The sequence below is a fragment of the Hesperophylax consimilis genome, chromosome 11 (genome assembly GCF_061612785.1).
Source record: "Hesperophylax consimilis isolate HC1 chromosome 11, BYU_Hcon_1.0, whole genome shotgun sequence".
Taxonomy (NCBI): Eukaryota; Metazoa; Arthropoda; class Insecta; order Trichoptera; family Limnephilidae; genus Hesperophylax; species Hesperophylax consimilis.
The window spans coordinates 34,236,053-34,259,473 of record NC_142846.1 but is presented as its reverse complement, the minus strand read 5'-3'; the positions used below and the strand labels follow the sequence as shown (position 1 = coordinate 34,259,473).

General features: G+C 33.4%; 1 protein-coding gene across 1 annotated transcript in view; it reads right to left on the bottom strand.

The window, feature by feature from the left end:
- Positions 1–1,426: 1,426 nt before the first annotated feature.
- The window catches only part of LOC149420085 (lysine-specific histone demethylase 1A-like), a 30,642-nt gene continuing 8,647 nt past the window's right edge, over positions 1,427–23,421 (bottom strand). The window contains exons 5-10 of the mRNA XM_089636949.1: positions 14,006–14,134; positions 11,917–12,059; positions 7,416–7,565; positions 5,103–5,161; positions 2,011–2,235; positions 1,427–1,580 (exon numbers count right to left, since the gene is read on the bottom strand). Coding sequence (XP_089493075.1) covers positions 1,427–1,580; positions 2,011–2,235; positions 5,103–5,161; positions 7,416–7,565; positions 11,917–12,059; positions 14,006–14,134 — 860 coding nt within the window. The remainder of the gene's footprint in view (positions 1,581–2,010; positions 2,236–5,102; positions 5,162–7,415; positions 7,566–11,916; positions 12,060–14,005; positions 14,135–23,421) is intronic.

The following is a 23,421-nucleotide window of genomic DNA, read 5'->3' as shown; positions in this document are numbered from 1 at the left end:
AGACAATATTGTATACTTCTCTGTAAATCCAAATAACCCAAAATATGTATAAGCCACAGTTATTAACATGTATATCATAATAGCATAAGTCACTAGTTTTAAGCGACTAGTTATTAAGTCTTAGTCGTAAGTCACTAGCTTTAAGCCTTAGATTTAAGTCACTAGTTATAATTAGAAATCTTAATTGAATTGAATAAGCTAGTTATATATTTAATATAGCGCCCTTGGGGTGATTTTTCACAAAAAAGTCTCAATACAAATCAGCCAAAGTATTAATTATTACAAGCTGCGGTTCTCAAAATATATAATATTTCAGAAAAACGGAGCCGTTAAAATCAGCCAAGCATTGCTATGAGATACAAAGAGAAGTGAACGACGTATCTACACCTACTACAACGCATCTCATTTGTTTACCGGAAGTCGCACAAAGTTGTAGAATTATATGAATATACTTGTACATAGGTTAAAATCAATAATGACAATAATTTCACTACCAACACACTATTTTTGTTGACCGATTTGCATCATAAGAGCTGAAGAAGATAGCAAACCCAGCCAAGCCCAACTATCCAAGTTATTTTTGTTTTTTAATTTAATATTTTTCATGACTGAATTTCTGACCAATTTCCACAGTAGATTATAAAAAAATATTCATTTTGGACCTCTTTCGTTGATAGCTTATAACTTTTAAGTAGGAAAACAGAATACCTGTCCAAACCCAAAATCAACAATATGTCAAAAAAACCTTATTTTTTCTTTATTTAATAATTAATCAATTTACAGAATATAATCATTAATGTTAACTAAAATAATTCATAAAATTGTGTTCACTGTTTTTGATTTTTTAATGTTTCTCTTCTATAGAAGCTGGCGCTTGTGTCTAGAAGAGTGTGTCCTATACTTTTAGAGCATAATTTTTTTGTGGATTTACTTGCGGAATAGTATTCACACCAAGGAAAATCACAGGAAAGTTTCATCCGAAAGTAAATATTTATGTAAACCTAGAGGACCAAAGTTTTTATAATGGATGAATGAAACAACAAAATCGACAGAACTACCTTTGTCTAAAAGTTTGGGAAAATCTGAGACTGGTGATGAAATAATGAGAACTTATCGAATGGTACGTATACATTTGCGAACCAAAACACGAACCGAGCCACAAATGACGGGAAAGGAAGAAAGCAATTGCAAGCGGCGTGTCACGCCATTTGCGATTGCTTTTCGTTTCCCACAAGTTCAGGATCAACTAGTATATGTATACACAGCATAATACTTAACCTCTACAATGCTGGCCTTTGAAACAAAAATCTATCCCATAACACAACGCGTTTTGACACAGTGTATGTGATTTAGTGAAACTTCAAGGATCACATAATATGCGACATTCACGTCCAGGGATAACCGCCGATGGATAGATAATTACTCACTAACCTGTTAGATGATTGCCAGTGAACTCAAAGTCATCGTCTTGATCCCAGTGCTTAAGAGACAGGTTCCCCAGGGGTGTTGCATTAGCAAATTCCAAATTTGCAAAATGCCAGTCCAGAATTTGCCGGTCACGCACAGACAAGTAAACGGAACTGCCAAAAAAAAGATGTTTTATGCACTGTGTTCTACAATCATACAGCGAAACTTCGGATGGTAATATTAGAAAACCTTATATCATCACCTTTCAGGAAAAAGTCACCAAACCTGAACACAAATTTTTGAGATACATAATGCAAATTTAAAAGCTAAAATATGTTACATAAACTTTAAAATACAGTGTTAAATTTTATGCAATGGAAATTTGAATTTTTTATTTAAACACATAATAATAGATATAAATTAAAAGCATCCAAAAGATATATCAAAACTTTTGCAAGTGGATTAGTGACTTTTGCCTGAAGAGCGACGATGGTTTAAATTCAACTTCAAGGGACCGGAAAACCAAACTTCTTAAGTATGAACTTCTTAAGTGGAAACTTTTTAAGTGGATTTCATTCTATTAGTTAGGTTGAATGTTTTTACCTTGGCGGATTAGCTTCCAGCTCCTGGAGATTATCTTCGATCTGCTTCATCTGGTCAGTGAGTTGGTCGTACTGGTGGCACAGGGAGGACATCTCCTTGTGCAGGCGGCGCCAGTTGAACTCCTGGACAATGCCCCAGGTACCGCTGCTGGGGTTGCCCTTCAACTTGGCCAGAATGTCCTTCTCCATCTTCATTGATTTCAAAAGATCGTATATCTCCAGCATCCTGTTGAAAAGAGGACTCATTAGCTATTCATAGAGAAACTCCACACAACGCACATCACCCAAAGGTGAATAAATAAGTAACCCGTCAATGTTCAACTACCGCTTGATACTTGTTCGCACTTGTCTACCTCATGCGTCGCACACCTCTGAGAGAATATTATAAGGTCTTATCTAGAGAAAACAGGCTACAGCCAAAAAATAACTGTAAAAAAGAAAACCTAGATATATAATTATTTAGGTTCATACGAGGGGGCGTCATTAAGTTTGCGGAATGGGTAGGTAGGTGATTAGTGGGGGTGTAGCTGAATTAAGTACTAATTGAGCAACTCATTATTAGTATAAATACCGGGTTTTATCGTAATTAGGTCATTAGTCTTTGAGCTATCGTTGACTAAACAAGTCAATCAAAGGGAGAATTGTGAATATGGAGAAAATCGAGTTCCGCGCTGTCATAAAATTCCTTACCAAGCAAGGAAAATCAGTTCACATCGTACTGGAAGAGATGTCTTACGTTTACGGGGACTCTTGTCCAATAAAACTATGGTTTACAAGTGGCATACCCTCTTTAAACAAGGCAGGGAGTCGCTTGAAGACGACCCACGGCCAGGAAGGCCTATCGAGGTAAATTCCCACTCCGGAAATTATTCAAAAAGGGGCCGTTCAAGTATTATGTAAGCACTATGGGGGGGCAGGGGGGTCTTTGCTTTGCTTATTTTTGATGACATGGGGGGGTCGAGATAGTGATTACGTCAGCACTGCTCAGCAGTAGTTATTTTTTTTTACACATTGGCAACCCACACATTGTCTATGTTTGAAAACCGAATATATATTAGGGGATTCCCACAAATAATTAATACGTTTAGGTACCCGCTTAAAAAACAGAATACATTAACAGAAAAATGCATATAGGTACCAATTTTTAAGTAAGCATGGGAGGGGGGGTGGGGTAATAGCTTTCCTTACTTTTGGCGACAAGGGGGAGGAGGGGGTAAATAATTGTAATTAAATCTGCTTACGTAATACTTGAACGGCCCCAAAGTCAAAATAGAAGATGTAATAATAGAAGATGCCAGACTAAAGAAGAAACAGCTCGCAGAAATGGTTGGAGTATCAGATACAACCATTTTCAAAATTCTTCACGACCATCTTGGCATGACTAAAGTCAGCGCAAGATGGGTGCCAAGAATGCTCATGCCGCCTCAAAAACAACAGCGCGTGGAGTGTTCTCGTGCATTTTTAGACCTCTGTAGGGAATGCAAAGATGGCGTGTTGGCTCAAATTGTTAGTGGTGATGAAACTTGGGTTCATCATTATGGACCTGAATCTAAACATGACTCTATGCAGTGGCACGAGAAAGGCACACCACCACCCAAGAAGTTTAAGGCGTCACAATCGGCTGGGAAAATCATGGCGACAGTCTTTTGGGACTCAGAAGGAATCCTGTTGATCGATTACAAAGATAAAGGTGTTTCTATAACCGGAGTTTACTACGCTTCAATTCTAGAGCAATTAAAGGAAGCCATCAAGGAGAAAATGGCTGCCCTGCAGAAGATGGGCTTCGAAATTTTGCCACATCCACCCTGCAGTCTTGACCTGGCTCCCAGTGATTATTACCCTTTTCCAAACTTGAAAAAATAACTTTGTGGGAAAAAGTTTTCAAGTGATGAAGAAGTGAAGGATGAAGTTTCGGCGTATTTTTTAGACAAATCATTTTTTTTGAGGGTATACGTAAGTAAATTGAAAGATCCGAAAAATGTATTAGGGTAGCTGATGAATATATTGAAAAGGAAAAATAAATTTGGATTTTCATTTCCACTCCTTACCCCCCATTCCGCGAACTTAAAAACGTTCCCTCGTATATTGTATTTTATGCACATAATATATTTTGCGTAGTTTGACTGGTTATTCAGTTACTAAGTTAAAATTTATTATTTCACATACAGCCCTAATGGTTTTTAATAAAAATGTATTTATTTACTGCATCACTATACATAAATCATGTTTTTTCTCATAAAAATCAACCTCACTAGGACGAAGCCTGTATCGAAGTTAACAATTTACATTTGAGTGAAGCAAACATACAGTAATCACAAACATAAAGTAATACTACATACAAATATAAAATATTTTTAAAAGAAAGAAAAAAATATATATTCAACAAGTTACCAGATAAGTAATTATATTGACAGTATATTGTAATAATATTTGAACCATAACTACTTATTAATCATTTACCCCAAGAAGAAACAAGTAGATAATAAAGACAGCTAGGGTGACATTCAGTTTTTAGCAAATAGGACTTCCATAAGATCTTATTATTTAAGAAAGGACAAGGATGAAAAAATATTAAGAAGCCTGTCAATACAAAAATCTTAAATAACTTTTTAAATTTAACTAAGGAATTAGTAGATTTGATATGATTTTGAAGAATATTAAACATAAGTTGTGCATGATATAAATAATTTCTTTGACCAAAAGAAGTTTTAATGTAGAGCCAATTTTAGTTGCACGCGTTTGTTGTGTTCTTTCTGCAAATTTGATATTGATAAAAAATCGATGTAAAAGTATTTGAGTGATGTATAGCAGTTTTATACACATAACGTTACATTCCTTTTAAAGTAGGTTGGATGGATAACAGAATTTTTTGTCTTTATGCGCTCTGACTAAGTTGCGAGAGTGAACGTTTTTTCATACGCGTTTGGTAATAAAACCAAAAATTACCATCTCACGCCGGATCACTGCTGGTTTGGTAAAATCGGCCGTTTTAAGTGATAACAAGTCAAGTTTTTCACAGTTCCGAACTTACATGGTAAGGGGTATTAATTAATATAAGGAGTTAATTAAAATTTAAAACTTAACCAAACAAACCTTGTTTGATTTTCCTTAAGATTTTCTTGGAGACCAATAACCGATTTCAAATGCTGGCTCTGAAAACAAAACAACAAGTATTAATTCACAGTATTATTGACTATTGTAAAAATAAGGCAATCTTCAAAGAATATGAAAATAGAAAAAATAACAGAAAATAAATAAATTAAGTTGTGACTGAGACATGAACTCGCAACCTTCCCTCTATCTGGGAGAAAAGTATCTAACAACTCTGCCAACCCATCCAATTTAAAAGATTAGGTTGTGACCGAGACATGAACTCAGAACCTTTCCTCTATCCAGGAGAAAAGTATCTAACAACTCTGTCAACCCATCCAATTTAAAAGATTAGGTTGTGACCGAGATATGAACTCAGAACCTTTCCTCTATCCAGGAGAAAAGTATCTAACAACTCTGCCAACCCATCCAATTTAAAAGATTAGGTTGTGACCGAGATATGAACTCAGAACCTTTCCTCTATCCAGGAGAAAAGTATCTAACAACTCTGCCAACCCATCCAATTTAAAAGATTAGGTTGTGACCGAGACATGAACTCAGAACCTTTCCTCTATCCAGGAGAAAAGTATCTAACAACTCTGCCAACCCATCCAATTTAAAAGATTAGGTTGTGACCGAGATATGAACTCAGAATCTTTCCTCTATCCAGGAGAAAAGTATCTAACACCTCTGCCAACCCATCCAATTTAAAAGATTAGGTTGTGACCGAGATATGAACTCAGAACCTTTCCTCTATCCAGGAGAAAAGTATCTAACAACTCTGCCAACCCATCCAATTTAAAAGATTAGGTTGTGACCGAGATATGAACTCAGAACCTTTCCTCTATCCAGGAGAAAAGTATCTAACAACTCTGCCAACCCATCCAATTTAAAAGATTAGGTTGTGACCGAGATATGAACTCAGAACCTTTCCTCTATCCAGGAGAAAAGTATCTAACAACTCTGCCAACCCATCCAATTTAAAAGATTAGGTTGTGACCGAGATATGAACTCAGAACCTTTCCTCTATCCAGGAGAAAAGTATCTAACAACTCTGCCAACCCATCCAATTTAAAAGATTAGGTTGTGACCGAGATATGAACTCAGAACCTTTCCTCTATCCAGGAGAAAGGTATCTAACAACTCTGCCATCCCAACCAATTTGTTCACCATCAATGTAAAAATAATATAATTATTATCTTTACATTAACTTAACAGCCTTCTTACAGCGTATGAAATCGATTTGATAAGTAGAGACGCTTACCATAAGAAATGGAATGTAAATACTAAAAAATGAGCTCTTATTTGAACAAATAAGCTCTATGAAAACTTAACTTTCCAACGATTCCAAAAATCAAAGAGATATTATGTATTAATTTTTGAGGTGGTGGAAAGCTTTCCGAAAATGAACTTCTTTCTTTTTGATTAACGGTCCAATCCTTTCTAACCTCAATATTTCTTTTTCTAACATGACGAATTCGATTTCCGTTACTATTATCTGGCTGTCAATCTGTTCATAAATTGGGAGGGGAGTATGGGTAGTGCCGCCCCAGAAATTATTTATTGATATAATTATACATTTATCGGATAACCAACACCTCTGCCATAGATCTCCCCAAGTGGTTCGCTACTTTTGGTGACTTAGGTCTTGGCGGCAGATGCATTTGTTCGGGAGAGACTGGTTGAGGGTGACCTTTTGACCTCTCCAGCCGGACTCTCTCGATCCATCATTTTGCACCGCAGTGGGAGGGATGGATCCGTACATCCGTTACTCCTGGACACATTTACTCCCAGATTCCTACCCCCCCCCCCCCCCCCCATACCCTTTTCCTTCCCAAAACTTCTTCTCTCCTTCCTTTCCCTAAAAAATTATTTTCCTCAGGGTGTCCTACGTGGAGTTAATGAAAAAAAAAAAAAAAAATTGGATAAAATCACAGAACTGCTTGGTCCTCCATTCTTGGTTGTATCGGAACGAAAGCGCCTGGAGAATTTTTGTCTCTCAAGTCAGCTTCTATTCTGACACTTTCCTTGGGCCCTTTCGTCTTTATTAACAAAATTGAGTTAATTATGACAGCAGCAACTCGTTGACAGGACGCCATCTTACCCTAATTAAACGTACTTACAAGTGTATGGGCCGCAGTTAAACTTCCGAACAACTTACGTGAGAATTAATTACCTAAAGTTGGACGAATATGCAATCGCACTTGTGAGAAACTTATCAAAAACTAACATATGGTAAAATTAAAATAAAGCAAGCCTTAGAGTGACCGCTTTGTACAAAAGAATTAAATATTTTAAATCAATGAAAGACTCCACCTGTTTTTGCTTGACATTTTTCTGCTGCAATTTGATGACCCACTCCAGAGCCTGTCCAAGTGACACTGGAGTGTTACCAAAGTAGTTGTAGTCCACCTGATGCGATATGTAGGAAGTTGCATCCAAAAGCCTGTTGAACTCTCGCTCCACCTAAAGCAAATGTTCTAAATCAATCGAGGATACATATATATATAATATAGAAACAAAAACGGCAGTGGGTAGCAACACTGTGAAGTTGATTGTTCAATAACACAACACAACAGCTATAAGTATACGCTATAACTCGGTAGATAATTTAAACTCAAATGATTATAATAAAGTTAAAATTCTTTCGCAAAAACTGGTTGATAAACATATTTGTAATTATGATTGGAAATCGCTTCTAAAGGAAACCGAATGTTCTGTTATTTATTTGAAAATTAAAAATTATTTTGATGACTTGTATAAAAAAAGCACAATTGAAATAAGCAAAAAATCAAAAAACCGACCGCATGCCATAAATGAATGGATATCTACTGATGCACTTTATAAAATTAAAAAAAGAGATATTTTATACAAACGTTGGAGAAATGCTCCAACGAACAAATACTATGAAAAAGAATATAAGTGTTTTCGAAATATTTTAAATAAATTGTTAATAAAATTAAAAACCTCATACTATAATGATAAATTCAAAAATATATTTCAAGACTCAAAAAAAACATGGGACGAATGTAATCAAATTTTAGGAAAGAAATGTAAAAATGATTGTGACCAAGTTGCATCCAAATATTTGATGAAAGATCGGACCGAAGAAAGCGTAACAAATGACTTTGTTGATTATTTCTCTGACAATGTTTGCAATATGTTACATAAATGTAATCACAGGACAACTGGGTTTGAACCAGAGGAGATGCCTCAAAGCATGTACCTACCTAGGGCTAAAATTGCTGATATAGAAAACATTGTGAAGCAACTTAAAAGCTCTTCTCCTGGAATCGATAATATCAGAATGAGCGATATTAAAAAACATATATTAACATTAGGTCCAATTATAACCCATTTTGTAAACAGAATCTTATTTGAAGCAAAAATTCCAGATGATTTAAAATGTAGTATTATCAGACCCATTTATAAAGGAGGTGATCACACCATTTTGGGTAATTATAGACCAATCAGTATTTTGCCATCACTCGAAAAAATTCTTGAAAAATACATTCAAATTAAATTAATAAAATATTTGGAAGATTTTTCTATTATTGATACTAACCAATATGGATTCCAAAAAAAAGGGCACAGAAGTGCTACTTCAAAAGTTTGCCAGCTTGATAAATAATAATTTAAATAATAAACATCATGTATTAGTCTTATTTATAGATTATTCCAAGGCATTTGACACTATTAACCATAAAAAATTGTTGAAAATACTAGAAATCATAGGAATAAGAGGGAAACTTCTAAAACTATTTGAAAATTATTTGAACAACAGGTGCATGCAAATAAAGCTTTTGAACACATTAAGTAAAAAAAGAAAAATCTTAGCAGGTGTTCCTCAAGGTTCCATATTAGGTCCTATTTTATATATAATTTATGTATCTTTTATTAAATTTATTTTTAAACATGTAAAACACTTTGTGTACGCGGATGATACTGCATTGGTGTTTTCTTGCAGTGATTTGCAATTATGTATTGAACTTTTACAAAAAGATTACATTGAACTTTTAAAATGGTCTCACGACTCTGGCCTAATCATAAATGCAAAAAAAACTAAATTGATACACATTAGATCACCCAATGCCAAGGTAAATACTATTATACCCGAAATTAAAACACACAATTCAGATTGCCTACATGTTGGTATCCCTGCGTTGAGTACATGTGAAAATATTGAACTGGTTAAAAAAAATGTTTATTTAGGTGTTATTATTGATTGTTTTTTCAAATGGGATTTACAGATAAATAAAGTCTGTGAACGACTGAGATCTATTATTAGTAGATTATATAAATTAAAATTTTATGTTCCAATATGCACACTTCGAATAATTTATTTATCACTAGCTGAATCTATCATAAGGTATGGAATTACAGCTTGGGGATTTTCCTCTAAAACAAATATAAATCATGTTCAATCAGTTCAAAATTCTCTTGTTAAATTATTAGCTCATAAAAGTTTATATGAACAAAGGCATAATGTTCCACACCTTTATCAAAATCTGAAAATCCTCTCGGTAAGAGCAATTATGTGGTATAAAATAATTTTTCAGCACATAAATAGCCCTATGTACATAAATAGACTGGAACACACTTACAATACTCGTTTTACATTAAATGAAGGACTAATCGTACCAAAGCATGTAAACAAATATGGAAAAAGAACGCTAGACTACATGATACCAAATTGTTTAAATATGTTACCTGCAGAAATCAAAAAATGTACAAATATAAAAAGAAATTTTTTGTTGAAAAATTGGCTAGCTGAAAGAAATAGTTTGTACTAGACTCTAATACAAACTATTTCTAACTGCATACGCTTTAATTGTTTTATGTTTTTATTTTTATTGTATTACACCTCTCATGATATGAATGTATACATTTGATATAATCTGTTTAAGTTAAAAGCACCCAATGACAAACTACTTTAAAGTAGTTTATTGGGACTTTTTGATTTTTGTATATTATTTTGATATTTAATAAAAAAAAAAAATTTGGTGAACCTTACAAAAATTAATGTGTCCCCCCCCCCCCCCCTCGCGACGTCATTTTTGTTCAAATTTTCAGTCAATATGCGATGCATACCACTTTTTGAAACGCCTACCATATCTGCTAGCTCACGCACTTTCGGTAAAAGTTCATCCAATACCATTTTGTGGGTTTTTTTACACCATTTTTGGCGTGGTCACCTCATTTGGAATGAGACCTTTCAAATGAAAGTATTGTATCAAATAACGAAGACCATTTTTTTACAATACAAACACCTAAAACAAACACTACATTTGGTCAAAGAAATTTCAAATAGATTGCGTCTAAAATATAAAATAACCTACCTGAAAAAACAAGAAAATCGAATAATATTAACAAATACAAAATCCTGATCAAACAATGGATCATAGAAAAAGGTCGTGCAATAATTAGTCACCTCACCCAAATATAATCCTCTATCTCATCATTGTTACCACTACCTACCAACCTGAAATTTTTTGTTTTATATTTTTTTGCTTTATTGAAAAATGTACTTTATTTTAATATTATAAAATATTTGTAAACTGGTCTGTCTCGGCACAGGATTTCCTAGTGAGACAGGCAAAGCCAAAAATATATACGTAAACCATTTTATATAGATGCACATAATAAATAAATAAATGTTTTGTCCAAACATAAAGGGAAACAATGACATTTCTCTTGACTCATTATTGACAATTCTCATGAGACTATGGAAAATAATAATGCACCTGAAGAGTTAATTTATTTATGTACATTAATTCATCTGCGCATACATATATTATTGATTTAAATGTTTGATTTACTTCATAACATATTCCTAGATGTCTCTGATAATTTTTTCCTTTTTTATATTTGGTTTCATTATAATTCCTAAAAATGTAGTTTACACACAGACATAGGAATTAATAGACGAGAAGATAATGGCGAGGGGTAAAATCAACTGTTGAAGAACGAAGGGCGTAAGGCTGACTGTGATTTGTCAATAAATCAATCTGACAGTAAATAGGCATCTCGCATTATAATATCACCATTTACTTCTTAAAAGTAAAATCTGCTTTGGAATGAATAGACATTTTTACATGGGAGCGCAAATTACTCGCCACGTTATGAACAAATTTGCGAAGTCCAAATTCGGCAAAAAAATTCAGTTGTATTTTCAGAGTCGAATATTTCGTTAGTATTTAGTTAAGACACTTTTATAAATGTTCATAATTTACTTCCCAGCAACCAACCAGCTTTGTGTTTCGCGTCCAGACGTTTCTCGATATGATAGTATAATATGTTTCTAAAACTGATCTATATTATACGATGTGAATATGCTTAAAATAAAGTAAAATAATGCTTATATATGGAATGTAATACGACAATTGGGTTTATTCTCTTTTTCACATCTATTTTTACAAGTTTTCATAGTACAAGTCAACATTTTGCCGTGTTATTTCGTAAAATGAACCGATGATGCCTCGACCATAGTTCGCACAAGAATGATGACGTTTGACACGTTTTCAAATTTCACTTGAGGCCATACGCCAGCCCAGCCGGTTCCAATGGAACCGGTATGGGGAGTGGGGATAATACGCTTTTAATCACTTAGGGCAGGTCTACTAATATTCATATGTCTATGAGTTTACATAATAATCTAGGTTTTTTCTAGTTCTCCTCACTAGTGGTTCCTTTGCTGAGGCGGACTAAGTTTGGATTTTATACTGATTGTTTTAAATTTGTTTTAAGTGTTTTTAATTTAACTGTTTTTGTGACTTTTTCAAACCATACATTGGCGTATAAAAAAAATAAAATTTACCATTTCATCCTTATGTTTCGGAACTTGAATACCAGTGGCTTCATACAGGGGACATTTTTGTTTGATCTTATGCAGCTCCATATCCATTTGCAGGGAAAGTGTTGTAACAGGATTCCCACCGAGACCGGTCACCACCATTGCCCCTGAAATAAAAAAGGATCAATGATTCAACATGATTATTAGTAATATAATAACAATACACTGCATTGTAATTCAGTACAATTTTACCCTAAGCGTTCTTTTCAAATTCAACGCTGATAAATTGACAATTATTAATCAAATGAACAATTTTTAGATGTAACGATATAGGTGCAAATAAATGTACCAGAGTGTGTCAGGATTTAAATCCAAAAATATTATCATTCCGAATGCTCCAGTATTTTTTAAGGGTGTTTAAGTTTATTGTATGATTTACAGTTTAACCTACCCCGCTGGGTAAATAGTACCCAGTAACACTTTACTTTCTGTTAAAGTAAATAGTATATTTATTTAACAGAAATGAAAGTGTTTTATTACATGTCTCGACAAGTTCTGTTGGCGTCTTTATTTCCCAAACATTGGGTGTACATGATAGAGAGGTCTGTAACTCTTCCAGAAAATCACTAAAGCTAAATTTACATCATTCCCCCGATACAATTGTTCTATATGGTACTTTTATGTTCTTTATGGCGGGTTAAAATCAATATCCGTGTAAACAAGCCAATGGTCTGACAGTCCTTTATCCCTTATATCTGCTAGGAGCGGTGGACCAATGTTCTTCGAAATGAGTACATCTAATGTACCACCAACATCGTGAGTTGGGACGTCGATCCATTAGCGGCATTCAAAGCTGGCTAATAGATCTAAGAATTTATCAGTTTTGGTGATGTCACGCGCTCGAGATGAATATTATTGTCGCCTGTAATAATGAGTGTGTAGGAGAGTCCCACTGAAAGTTACAAAAAATTTTAAAACTCATTATGAACGATGTTCCTGAAGATGAGTTATATTTATTATATATATTTTTTTTTATTTTTTATTCTTCATTACAAGCACCCGCTAAACTGTCAATTTCACAATATTAACACTTAAGCACACGTAACGAGAAGCCACAACATAAAATAGATAAAGAAGAATAATATTTCAAGTGACTACAATAGAAAAAGGCATAAAATAGATATAACACAGTCACCACACTCTTAAGCTTATTTATACAATTACATGCATACAATCAATGGATAATACAATAATCATTATTTATGAACTATCTCAAAATAAAAAAATCTTGATCTATTAATCATTTTTTTGTGTTTTGAGGTCAGTGGTGAAGGTTTATTCGCTTTTTACATTCACTGGCATCTTATTAAACATTGACAATAATAATGATTGTGAGTTTATGAAAAACAAAATTATAGGACGGTTTCTGATTTTATGATTATAATTAAGAATGGTTATAAATCTAAACATAAATTTGACAGGAAAAATAAATTAACCCGTAAATACTATGTATCCATTTTCTTAGGCTAACATTAATAACATTGAAAATTACAAAATGAAACAAAAACTTAGTTTTAAACCACTTTAATTTCGAGTTATATTAGTCGACCGGTTTCGATTGGACTCAATCTTCATCAGGACAATAAAATATAATACTAAATTATAATACAGAGTGATAAAAATTAATATTGAGAGATATTACTCTGTACTTAATAGAACATATTTTATATAACGACTGAAAAAGCAAAATTATATAAAATATGTTCTATTGAGTACAGAGTAATATCTCTCAATATTAATTTTTATCACTCTGTATTATAATTTAGTATTATATTTTATTGTCCTGATGAAGATTGAGTCCAATCGAAACCGGTCGACTAATATAACTCGAAATTAAAGTGGTTTAAAACTAAGTGTTTGTTTCATTTTGTATAATGTCAAGCCACAAAGTGTTTGCTTTCTTCGATACATTGAAAATTAATTTATAACATTACAAATTGTTGCATCACGGCAAGAATACTAAAAATGGCAGTGATCAGCTACTACAGAGAGTTGGGTAATATCTGTTTGGGTTGGTATTTATGGTTAAAAATGTATAATTCAGTGTACAAACCCAGGTCAGCTACGTAAGGACCTTTTCTGTAGGTCACAACGCGCCCCCCTACTCGATCTCTTCCTTCCAACAATATCACCTCACATCCCGCTGATTGCAGCTGGCGACCTGCAGCCAGACCAGAAACTCCTGGAAAATTAATTACGGAATTATTTTTATTTATTTATTTTATTTTAATATTACATTTAGTTACAATAATGACGTATTGCCCATCTCACTAGGTGTGTAACGCCTGTGTTGAGATGGCAATTTACAGAGTGGTTGTTAACTAGGTTTTAGTTTACACAATATTGTGAAAATGCCAGATAAAATAAAATCAGCATTTTTTATTTTTTATTATACAATTCAAGAATGAATGTAGAAGATGAAGGCGAAGCGAGAATAATTTTAAGAAATTAATTAATAAAATTTCAGTTTAACCAGAAAGCATATTATACATATATATACACAGTAGGCACATTTTTTTAATATGTTATGAAATACTTCTAATGTATATTTTTATTGGAGGTAATCAATGATTTTAATTTTAAAGAAAGTTTTGGTTTGTGTGTTTCTAATGTCAATAGGTAGAGAATTGAATAGCTCAATAGCATTGAATTTAAAACTTTTTGTCCATAGGAGGTTTGACATGAAGTTTAAAAACAAATGATATGTGAGGTATGGATTAGTAAACCGGATTAAAACATGAAAATAAATGAGATATGAAGTATTAGTAATTTGGATTAAAAAGTGAAAATGTAAAAACAAACAAGAAATTATGACGTAGGTAAATATTATAAATCAGGATTAAAACATGAAATGTAAAAACCATAAATAAAATACCCTAAATACATAATATTCTCTATTCAATGGTAAAATCAAATGAGAAAGAAGTTATGAAAACCGTTATACACAGTTTTAACTAAACTGATCAGGCAAATACTTGGGGCCTACTCTGTATATTTCAGGCTAACAAACCAGTAAGTTCGTGGTTTAACCATTCCTTACCGGTGCTGTCAACTGAGAGAACATCGTCTCTAATTAATAAATATCTCTGTAAATATACTAAACACAGAGTTCAAATTCTTTGGTATTCCTCTGCAATACATTTATTTATTGGATTAAGTAATTACAATATATAAATATTTACCGAGTGCATAGCACCTTAGGACAAGGAATTTTTGAACATCGTAAGGGAAGGGTTAATACGGGTTTGCGAAGAGGCTAAACCGGCGGCAGGAAAGCTTCTAGAGCAAGGCTGCCCAACCCCAGGCCCGCGGGCCACATTGTGGGCCCGAACGAATTATAAGTGGCCCGCGTGAACAATTTTCAAAAAACCCGCCAATCCGCCAATTTGAAAAAGTGTCGCGGGCCCGCGGTAAAACAAACAATGCAACTTGCGCGAGGTCACCAGTGTTGCCAACGAAGGCGATTTATCGCTATTTAGGCTACTCAGAACGAGAATCAGCGACGAAAAAATCTAACCTGTTGAACTTACTTTTTAAACAAAAATACATGGTTTTTGATATAATATTTTTTGCCCCCCCCCCCCCCATGGAAATAGGAACCGTCAGGTATTCAGTGGCCCGCCAGTGATTCAAAATCGTAAATTTCGCCCAACTGTTAAAAAGGTTGGGCAGCCTTGTTCTAGAGATACAGAGTAAGCCCCCTGGTTGCTAATCCAGAAACATTGTGCCGTATTTTTTTTTTAACTTCCGATTTAGTTGTCCGGGTTAAATCTTCCCCAAACGAAAAACTTAACCCTTCCACTCACTTTTCCACAAATGATCATCTAGTCAATCAACATTATGTAAGTGCATTATATAAGCAAAATAAATACAAAACAATACAAGAACAACACGTCAACTCACCAGAGATCAAATGGGAAAATAATTCACCGACTCCAGATATTTTCATATCAGAGGGTTCGGCTCGGTAGAACTTCTAACAGGGCCTATAAATCCTACTGATCCCTCAACATAAATATTTAAAAAATCTTTTGTTATCCTACATGTATTCAAAATGACCGACTTTTGCATCTTTATATATAATTTTTTTGATAGATCTAATACGCCTAAATTTTTAATTAGAGAGCTAGGTATAATGCCAGTAGCCGAAATAACGAATGGTAATATTTTTATAGTCTGAGAATGCCAAATTCTTTTTATTTCATTTCCTAAATCTGTGTATTTTCTTATTTTTTCACTAACAGATTTTTGAATATTACAGGAATTTGGAATAGCGACATCAATGATATAAGTTATTTGTTTAATTTTGTCATGTAAAACTATATCGGGTCTATTATGACTAATCGCTCGGTTTGTTAGTATAGTTTTATCATAATATATTTTATAAAATTCGTTTTCTAAAAATGAATTTGGTTCGTATTCATAATATGGTACTACATTACGGCAGTCAATCAAGTTATGTTTAATTACCAAATTTTGGTGAATTATTTTTAAAACTTGATTGTGCCTAAATGTATATTCGGACGGTGCTAATATAGAACATCCCGATATAATATGTTCTATAGTTTCCGGAAAAGCCAAACATTTTCTACACAAATCATCAATTTGATTTGTATCTTTGATTATATGCTTTCTATAATTTTTAGTATTAATGACTCTATCCTGAATGGCAAGCATAAATCCTTCTATTTCTGCGCTCAACTCTCCAATACTCAACCATTTGTTTGACGAAATTTTGTCAACATACGTTTGGATGAGATAATTGAAGTGTTTTGCGTGTAAAATTTGATTTGACCAGGAATCTAATAATTCCTGGTTGGGATTTATAAAAATGTTGGCATTCTCATCGTATAAATTTAAAGGTGTAATATTTATATCTGCCTTGCAAATTATTTTGTGCATTTCTGAGCTATGAGCTTTCCTATGGAAAAAAGTTCTTAGCATTTCTACCTGATTATGTTTCAAAGAAGTTATTATAATTATAATTTCCACCACCACATTGATTGAAGACCACCGAGTCTGAGTGTTAAGTTTTTAGGTTTGGACACCAGATGTGTGGATCTTAAATAATTGCAAATTAATTCACTCTTTGACATCATTTTAAATTCAATCAAAATAATAAACTTTGTTTAAACAACTATTTAGTGTACTTTCGATTTGTTCGGTTTTCGAACAAACAGCTTTTACCAGTAGAGTCAATTTGTTCGATTTTGGGAACAGCTTATATTGTCTCGTAGAAATCGCTGTGTCTCACTTATGGTGAGAAATACGATCTTATCCTCCAATAGAATTAAAATGTACACCTCTATGAAACCAAAGGTTCCAAGTAAATTTATGAAACTGTGAATTTTTTATTAATTATTTTTATATGAAACGACAAAAAGTGAGGTGACAACAAAGTTAATAAAACATTTGTCTAACAAAAATAATGCTCGTGTTTTTTCATAATTATCAGTAATTTTAGTCCAGTGTTTAGAAGAAAAAACGTAATGTGAGCCATTTTTTTATGGTCGCATTCAAAATTAATTTTTCAATAATTGAGCTGCTCGGGTTTAGACTAGTGTTAACTGTCATTTTTGAATATATGGTTTTTTTTCTTGTAAACGGTGTTTTATGATGTTGTGTTTCGCTGGAAATTACTCTCGTAGCGGTAGCACTGTTTTAATGGATGATTTGAGATATGTAATAAATGGTATCCTACTAACTGTTTCAAGTAAAGAATGGCAAGTGATGCAAGATGGCGGATGGCCAACACACACCATGTTGTTGCCACATCAAAGAACTTAGAAACTTAGCAGAATTACAAGCAAAATTGAGACAGGCAGAATAAACAATAAAAACCCAGAGTGGCGTTCATGTAACTGAAACAAAACATTTTAAGAAGATGTAGGGTTTGTATTCAGCACAAAGGTCGAGATTTAGAAAAAATTTTGCGATTCAATAATAAACAATTAATGACAATACGCTGCCTTAGTTCTTGAATGTTCAATAGACCATTTAGCAAATTTTACAGGAGACGTTTTTTTTGTTTTTACAAGCAAATTCTAAAAAAATCTCGATTTTGGTCATTTCGTTTAATAGATATGTGTAACAGGAAATTATTAAAGATCATTTTTCGAAGATTGAAGCTATAATATGCCCATATTATGACTTTAAAGGTGGACTTGAACATGGCTTGAAAATGATGAATGATTATTTTGGATATTGAACATATCGTCTGGAGATTGAACAATTCGGCTCCCATAAGTTTGAGGTATTTTTTGTTCAATTAGCCAATTAGTGGTAAATTGTATATACAGGGTGATTTTCAGATTTCAAACACTTTACTTTTATCTTAGTTAGTAGTTGACTTAAAGTATTACTTTAAAATATACAAACAGAGTCCTTGAGTTGATTTTTCACAAAAACTACTCTATATAAATCATCCAATATTATGGAAGTTTGAAAACAATGCACAAGTACAAAGGTACCTACCGCTAATATACTACTATCGGTTGTCGGTGCATGCGTGATGTGAAATATTCTTATATCGTACGTATTACGGCCTCCGTGGTCTAGGGGTACTCTTGACTAGAAATCCGGAGGTCGCGGATTCAAATCCCGGCGTGCCCAAGTAAATTTTATTTGATTCATTTATGTTATTTCACAAATTATTCATTTAAAATAACATATAGTCTATTTGCGGCATGTTTCAGAGAGGAAGATATGGTGTAAAGACCACCATAAGAATTGAAATGGCTTTAGCCGTGTTTGGTGATCAGATCTGAATAGATACTCACATACCATCTCTCTTCTCCTTCATCTTCCTTCCTCTCTTTCTCCTCTCCATCTCCTTTCCCTCCACACTACCTTCAGCCTTACAATATACTAATATACCCCAATTGGGGATTCCATAGTCTCACTGGCTCCAGATGGTTGGGAGCAGTAGGGACTGTATGCGGAATTCCATAAAAAAAAATCCCGAGTGATGCGTAAAATTATTGAAGTTCAATTTTCAGTTGAAAATTTGTTTTTTTTTTATTGTTTCGTTACCTACATTTGATAAATGTAATTTTTAAAGTTTACTTACAAAATATTATTAGAAAGATTTTTTTTTCTTTCGGAAGGTCTTATTTGCCGTGAACTTATTATTTATGTTGATTATCGTGAGTAAAATATTATTTTTTTAAATACTTTAAGCTCTTAAAATCCTAAAATTATAACATCCCGCGATTTGGGTTATGGGTGTGCGCTATTTAACATTACATTTTTTTATTTTATTTTATTTTTTTTTTTTTTATATTTTCGTAGAAAGCAATCACTTTGTGGTTTAACATTTTAATGAAATAAAAGAATATTTTTTGTTTAAAACCGCGAATTTTAAATTCGTGGTTTTAAACAAAAAAATTTCTTTTATTTCATTATTACATTTATTGTTGTTAGTCGTTTGCCTAGTTGGTTTTATTGTAGTTCTACATAAGAATATGTTTATTGTTTTTTATGAGACTAAAAAAAACAAAAAATCTGAAACTTTTAATAGAATGAATTCATAATTGAAATATTTGGACTTCGTTTTCATCAGCGATCTCAGCAGTGATAACAGACAAAATATGTGTCGTAGATGTCTTTCAATCAGACTATGAGGACAGTCGACTTTTTGCACATTTCCATTTCCTGGCTCTTTTGTTGTATTTCTTGAATAAAAATAAGTTTTAATGCACTAATATAATTTATTTACTCATTTTAGGTAAAAGTCCTAAGTTTGTAAATAAATAATTGAATAAATAAATAATAAATGAAGCATTCTGTATATTTTCCTAGCAAATTCAAGAAGTACATGTAAAATATGGTGAAAAAGCCTATAAATGACTATAAATTTTAAGGCTTACCTTTCTATTTGAGCTACTGTTCTAAGGTTTATTGATTCTGGAGTCGGTGAAGTCATTTTTTAGTTCAATAACAGAATATATTCGCAATTAAACGTATTTTTAGTGGAACAATTTCATTGTTAGAAAACAACAAAAAATCAACATGGCCGCACATTTTAACTAGCCGGCTCCTGATTGGTTGACGGTGGAGATTGAACATTCAAGACCTCAACATTCTGCGGGATGTTGAACAAATATCTATGAACTTTAAAAAATATATTATATTCATAACTTTGAGTGTTTGAATGTTTAATATCCAGGAGATTGAACAAATAAGAACTGAAATATTGTTCCGTGAGTGGATATTGGCACTCGAAAAATGCTTAAAATGTCACTTAAAAACCAAAAAATATGTTTTTTTTAGCTTCATTAATGCGCAATAGGCTAATGAACATATTGGCATTCATAACTCAGTTTTGCAATAAAAGGTCTATTGAACATACAAGAACTAGGACAGCGAGTAATGTTTAGTTTTATTTAGCTCACCCTTTTCGACAGCGTTTTTGGACTTATTATGCTTTCGAACAAATTTTGAGATAGCTCAATGAAATTTACAGGGTAAACAGATGATGAAACAAGCAACCTTTCGATGGGCGGAATTTTTTCGTTTTTTTTTTAAAGCCACCTCGAAAATTTTAAAATTAAAATTAAAATTTCAACTTTCTTTGGGGTTCAACATTTTTTTAGACGCAATGGTATCAGATCTGCTCACATTTTATTTTATTCTACATGACATACTATTCACCTAATAAGAAAAAAAATATCAAGAATGTATCTCAATAATTCTCTGTGACCATAATCTCTTGCAAGTCAAGGTTAACAAAAAAATATGAAAAAAATCATAACTCGAAAACTACAAAAAATCGCATAACATACATGGGGGTGATTTGGTAGCCCTAGGAGTGCTCTACCTCTAGACTTCAATATTTTTGGGACATCCTTTATATATATATATATATATATATATATATATATATTGTCCTCTTCCCGTATTATGTTGATCCAGTAAGAAGTTGTTAGACTAAGTTGATCCACCTTTAACACCATATAACTTGGCTATTATGGAATACATCTGAATGAATTGACAACAGTGGTACAATAATTATCAATGTTGCCAGTTTGCCAGAAAAACCATTTGATATACTGTTAATAAAATTTTCAAAATTTGTATGGAAATCGGATGCATAATTTATGTTGATCTACCCAAATTGGCATACTTATGTTGATCTCATATATATTGATCTATTCCCGTAGTATGTTGATCCAGGTAAGAAGTTATTAGACAAAGTTGATCTGTGTTCCTATATATGGTTTTACTAAATGAACCAATCAAGGGGCAATCGGTGGACTGTTCATCACAAGATTTTATGTGATTCCGTAATCTTTTGTGATATTGAACTCAAAGTATTAGTCTCTAGAGTCGAATATCGCATGAAATGACTGTGAAATGGTACCGTTTCAAATCAAAATGACGTGTGTTGCTTAAATTGTTTATAAGAAATGTATGCGTATTTAGATCGAAACGAAAATTTCGCAAAAACAAATCCATAAAAAAATCATAACTTAGCAGGGGTACACGGGTTCATAGGGTGAGGTTTGTCTAGGTCCTGGCGGCGGATGCGTTTTCCCATCTACTGCGTGGCGGGCCGGATCGAAATAAACTGGTTGAGGGATACCTTTCGACCACAAAAATCCAAAATGGCGGCAAAAGGAATAATGTTATGTAGGAAATTTTGAACCTGTATCTTTTACCATCTCCCCTGATTACGCTTCGTGACTTAGTAGGGGAGGCCGGGTTCTTGGTTATAATGGGTAATTAATGGATGATTGGACGCGGTTGGAGCTAACTAAAAACTGTCCAAAGAAGCGAAGCTAGCAGTCCACAATGGAGTGCTGGTACCTAACCTAATATATGGAAATGAGGCATGGAATTGGCAGAAGAAGGCTGAAAGTAGACAGAATACTGTAGAAATGAGATCCCTGAGGCATATGTGCAGTAAAATCATGTATGACGAAATCTATTCTACAGGTATTTTATTAGAGCCTGTCAAAAGGAGCTAGCAGCATTGATCCCCGGTGCACGTGCGTGATACTCGACAGTCACGAGCGGTACTTTCAGCCTTCTTCTGCCAGTTCCATGCCTCACTTCCATATATTAGGGTAGGTACCAGCACTCCATTGTGGACTGCTAGCTTCTTTGGACAGTTTTTCGCTATCTCCAACCGCGTTCAATCATCCATTGATTACCCATTTTAAATAATTACCCATTATAATCAAGAACCCGGCCACCCCTACTAAGTCACGAAGCGTAATCAGGAGAGGTGGTAAGAAGTTCAAAATATACCATATAACATTATTCCTTTTGCCGCCATTTTAGATTTTTATGGCCAAAAGGTATCCCTCAACCAGTCTCTTTCGATCCGACAAGTCCACAATGGAGTGCTGGTACCTACCCTAATATGTGGAAGTGAGCATGAAACTGGCAGAAGAAGGCTGAAAGTAGACTGAATACTGTAGAAATGAGATCCCTGAGGCATATGTGCGGTAAAATCATGTATGACGAAATGTGCGTATGCTGTGTCTATTCTAGGGGTATTTTATTAGAGCCTGTTTATATATGAACGGGTCGTTTCTCCAACTCGTTTTATCGTAAGTCGGCTCGCATGTGGAACGAGCTATCGGCATCTGTTTTTCCTCCTCCATATAATCCGGGCCTTTTTAAGACCCGCATTAATAAATTCATTCCTACAGACCCTACCTTAACCCGCCCCATAACGCTGCCCAACTGGGTGGCGACATAGTTTCTCTGTATTTAACGTGTAAAGACAGGGGCGCTCTAGTGAGATGTGTCACATAAAAAAGTCATACCTCCGAATTTGAATATGGAGACATACAAAATGATCTATATTATAAGTTATAACCAATGAATTCACACAATTTTTATCGATTATCACTTTTTATTAGGATTTTAAAAAAATCGTAAACTTTATAATCACATAACTCTTGAAAAGAAAGTCCCAATGATTGGCATAAATCATTCAAATCGAATAAACATTATTTTTTAAATATTAATATTCTGTTTAAATTATTGTCACATCTTACCGGAAATCGTTATATTTTAAAGTTCTCTAAATAAAATTAAATCTTCTTATTTAAAAGAATTATCTCACATTTAATATTATTTAAACAATATGACCGGAAGTCGGCATCTTTCAGTGGAATCTACTAAAAAAACACCACAAGGTGGTTACAAATGCAATTATATTTAATCAATTTTTTCGATTATATTTTATGTGAAGAATTTTTCACAGAGGCCCAATGAATATTAATGAAATACAATACAAAATCACTTGCTTCATCGGTAGAGGAGACCAAAGCCAATTGAACCAATTTGACTTTAACATTTTCTACGTCTTGCATATAAAGTTTACGAAAAAAATACTTATAATCAACGTCAGACAATTTAACTGCCCACCAAATTCGTATATGATTTTTTTTCAATCTCATATAAATTAAGCTATATTCTCATAAACCAATTGAGTGAAATGCTGCAATGACCCCG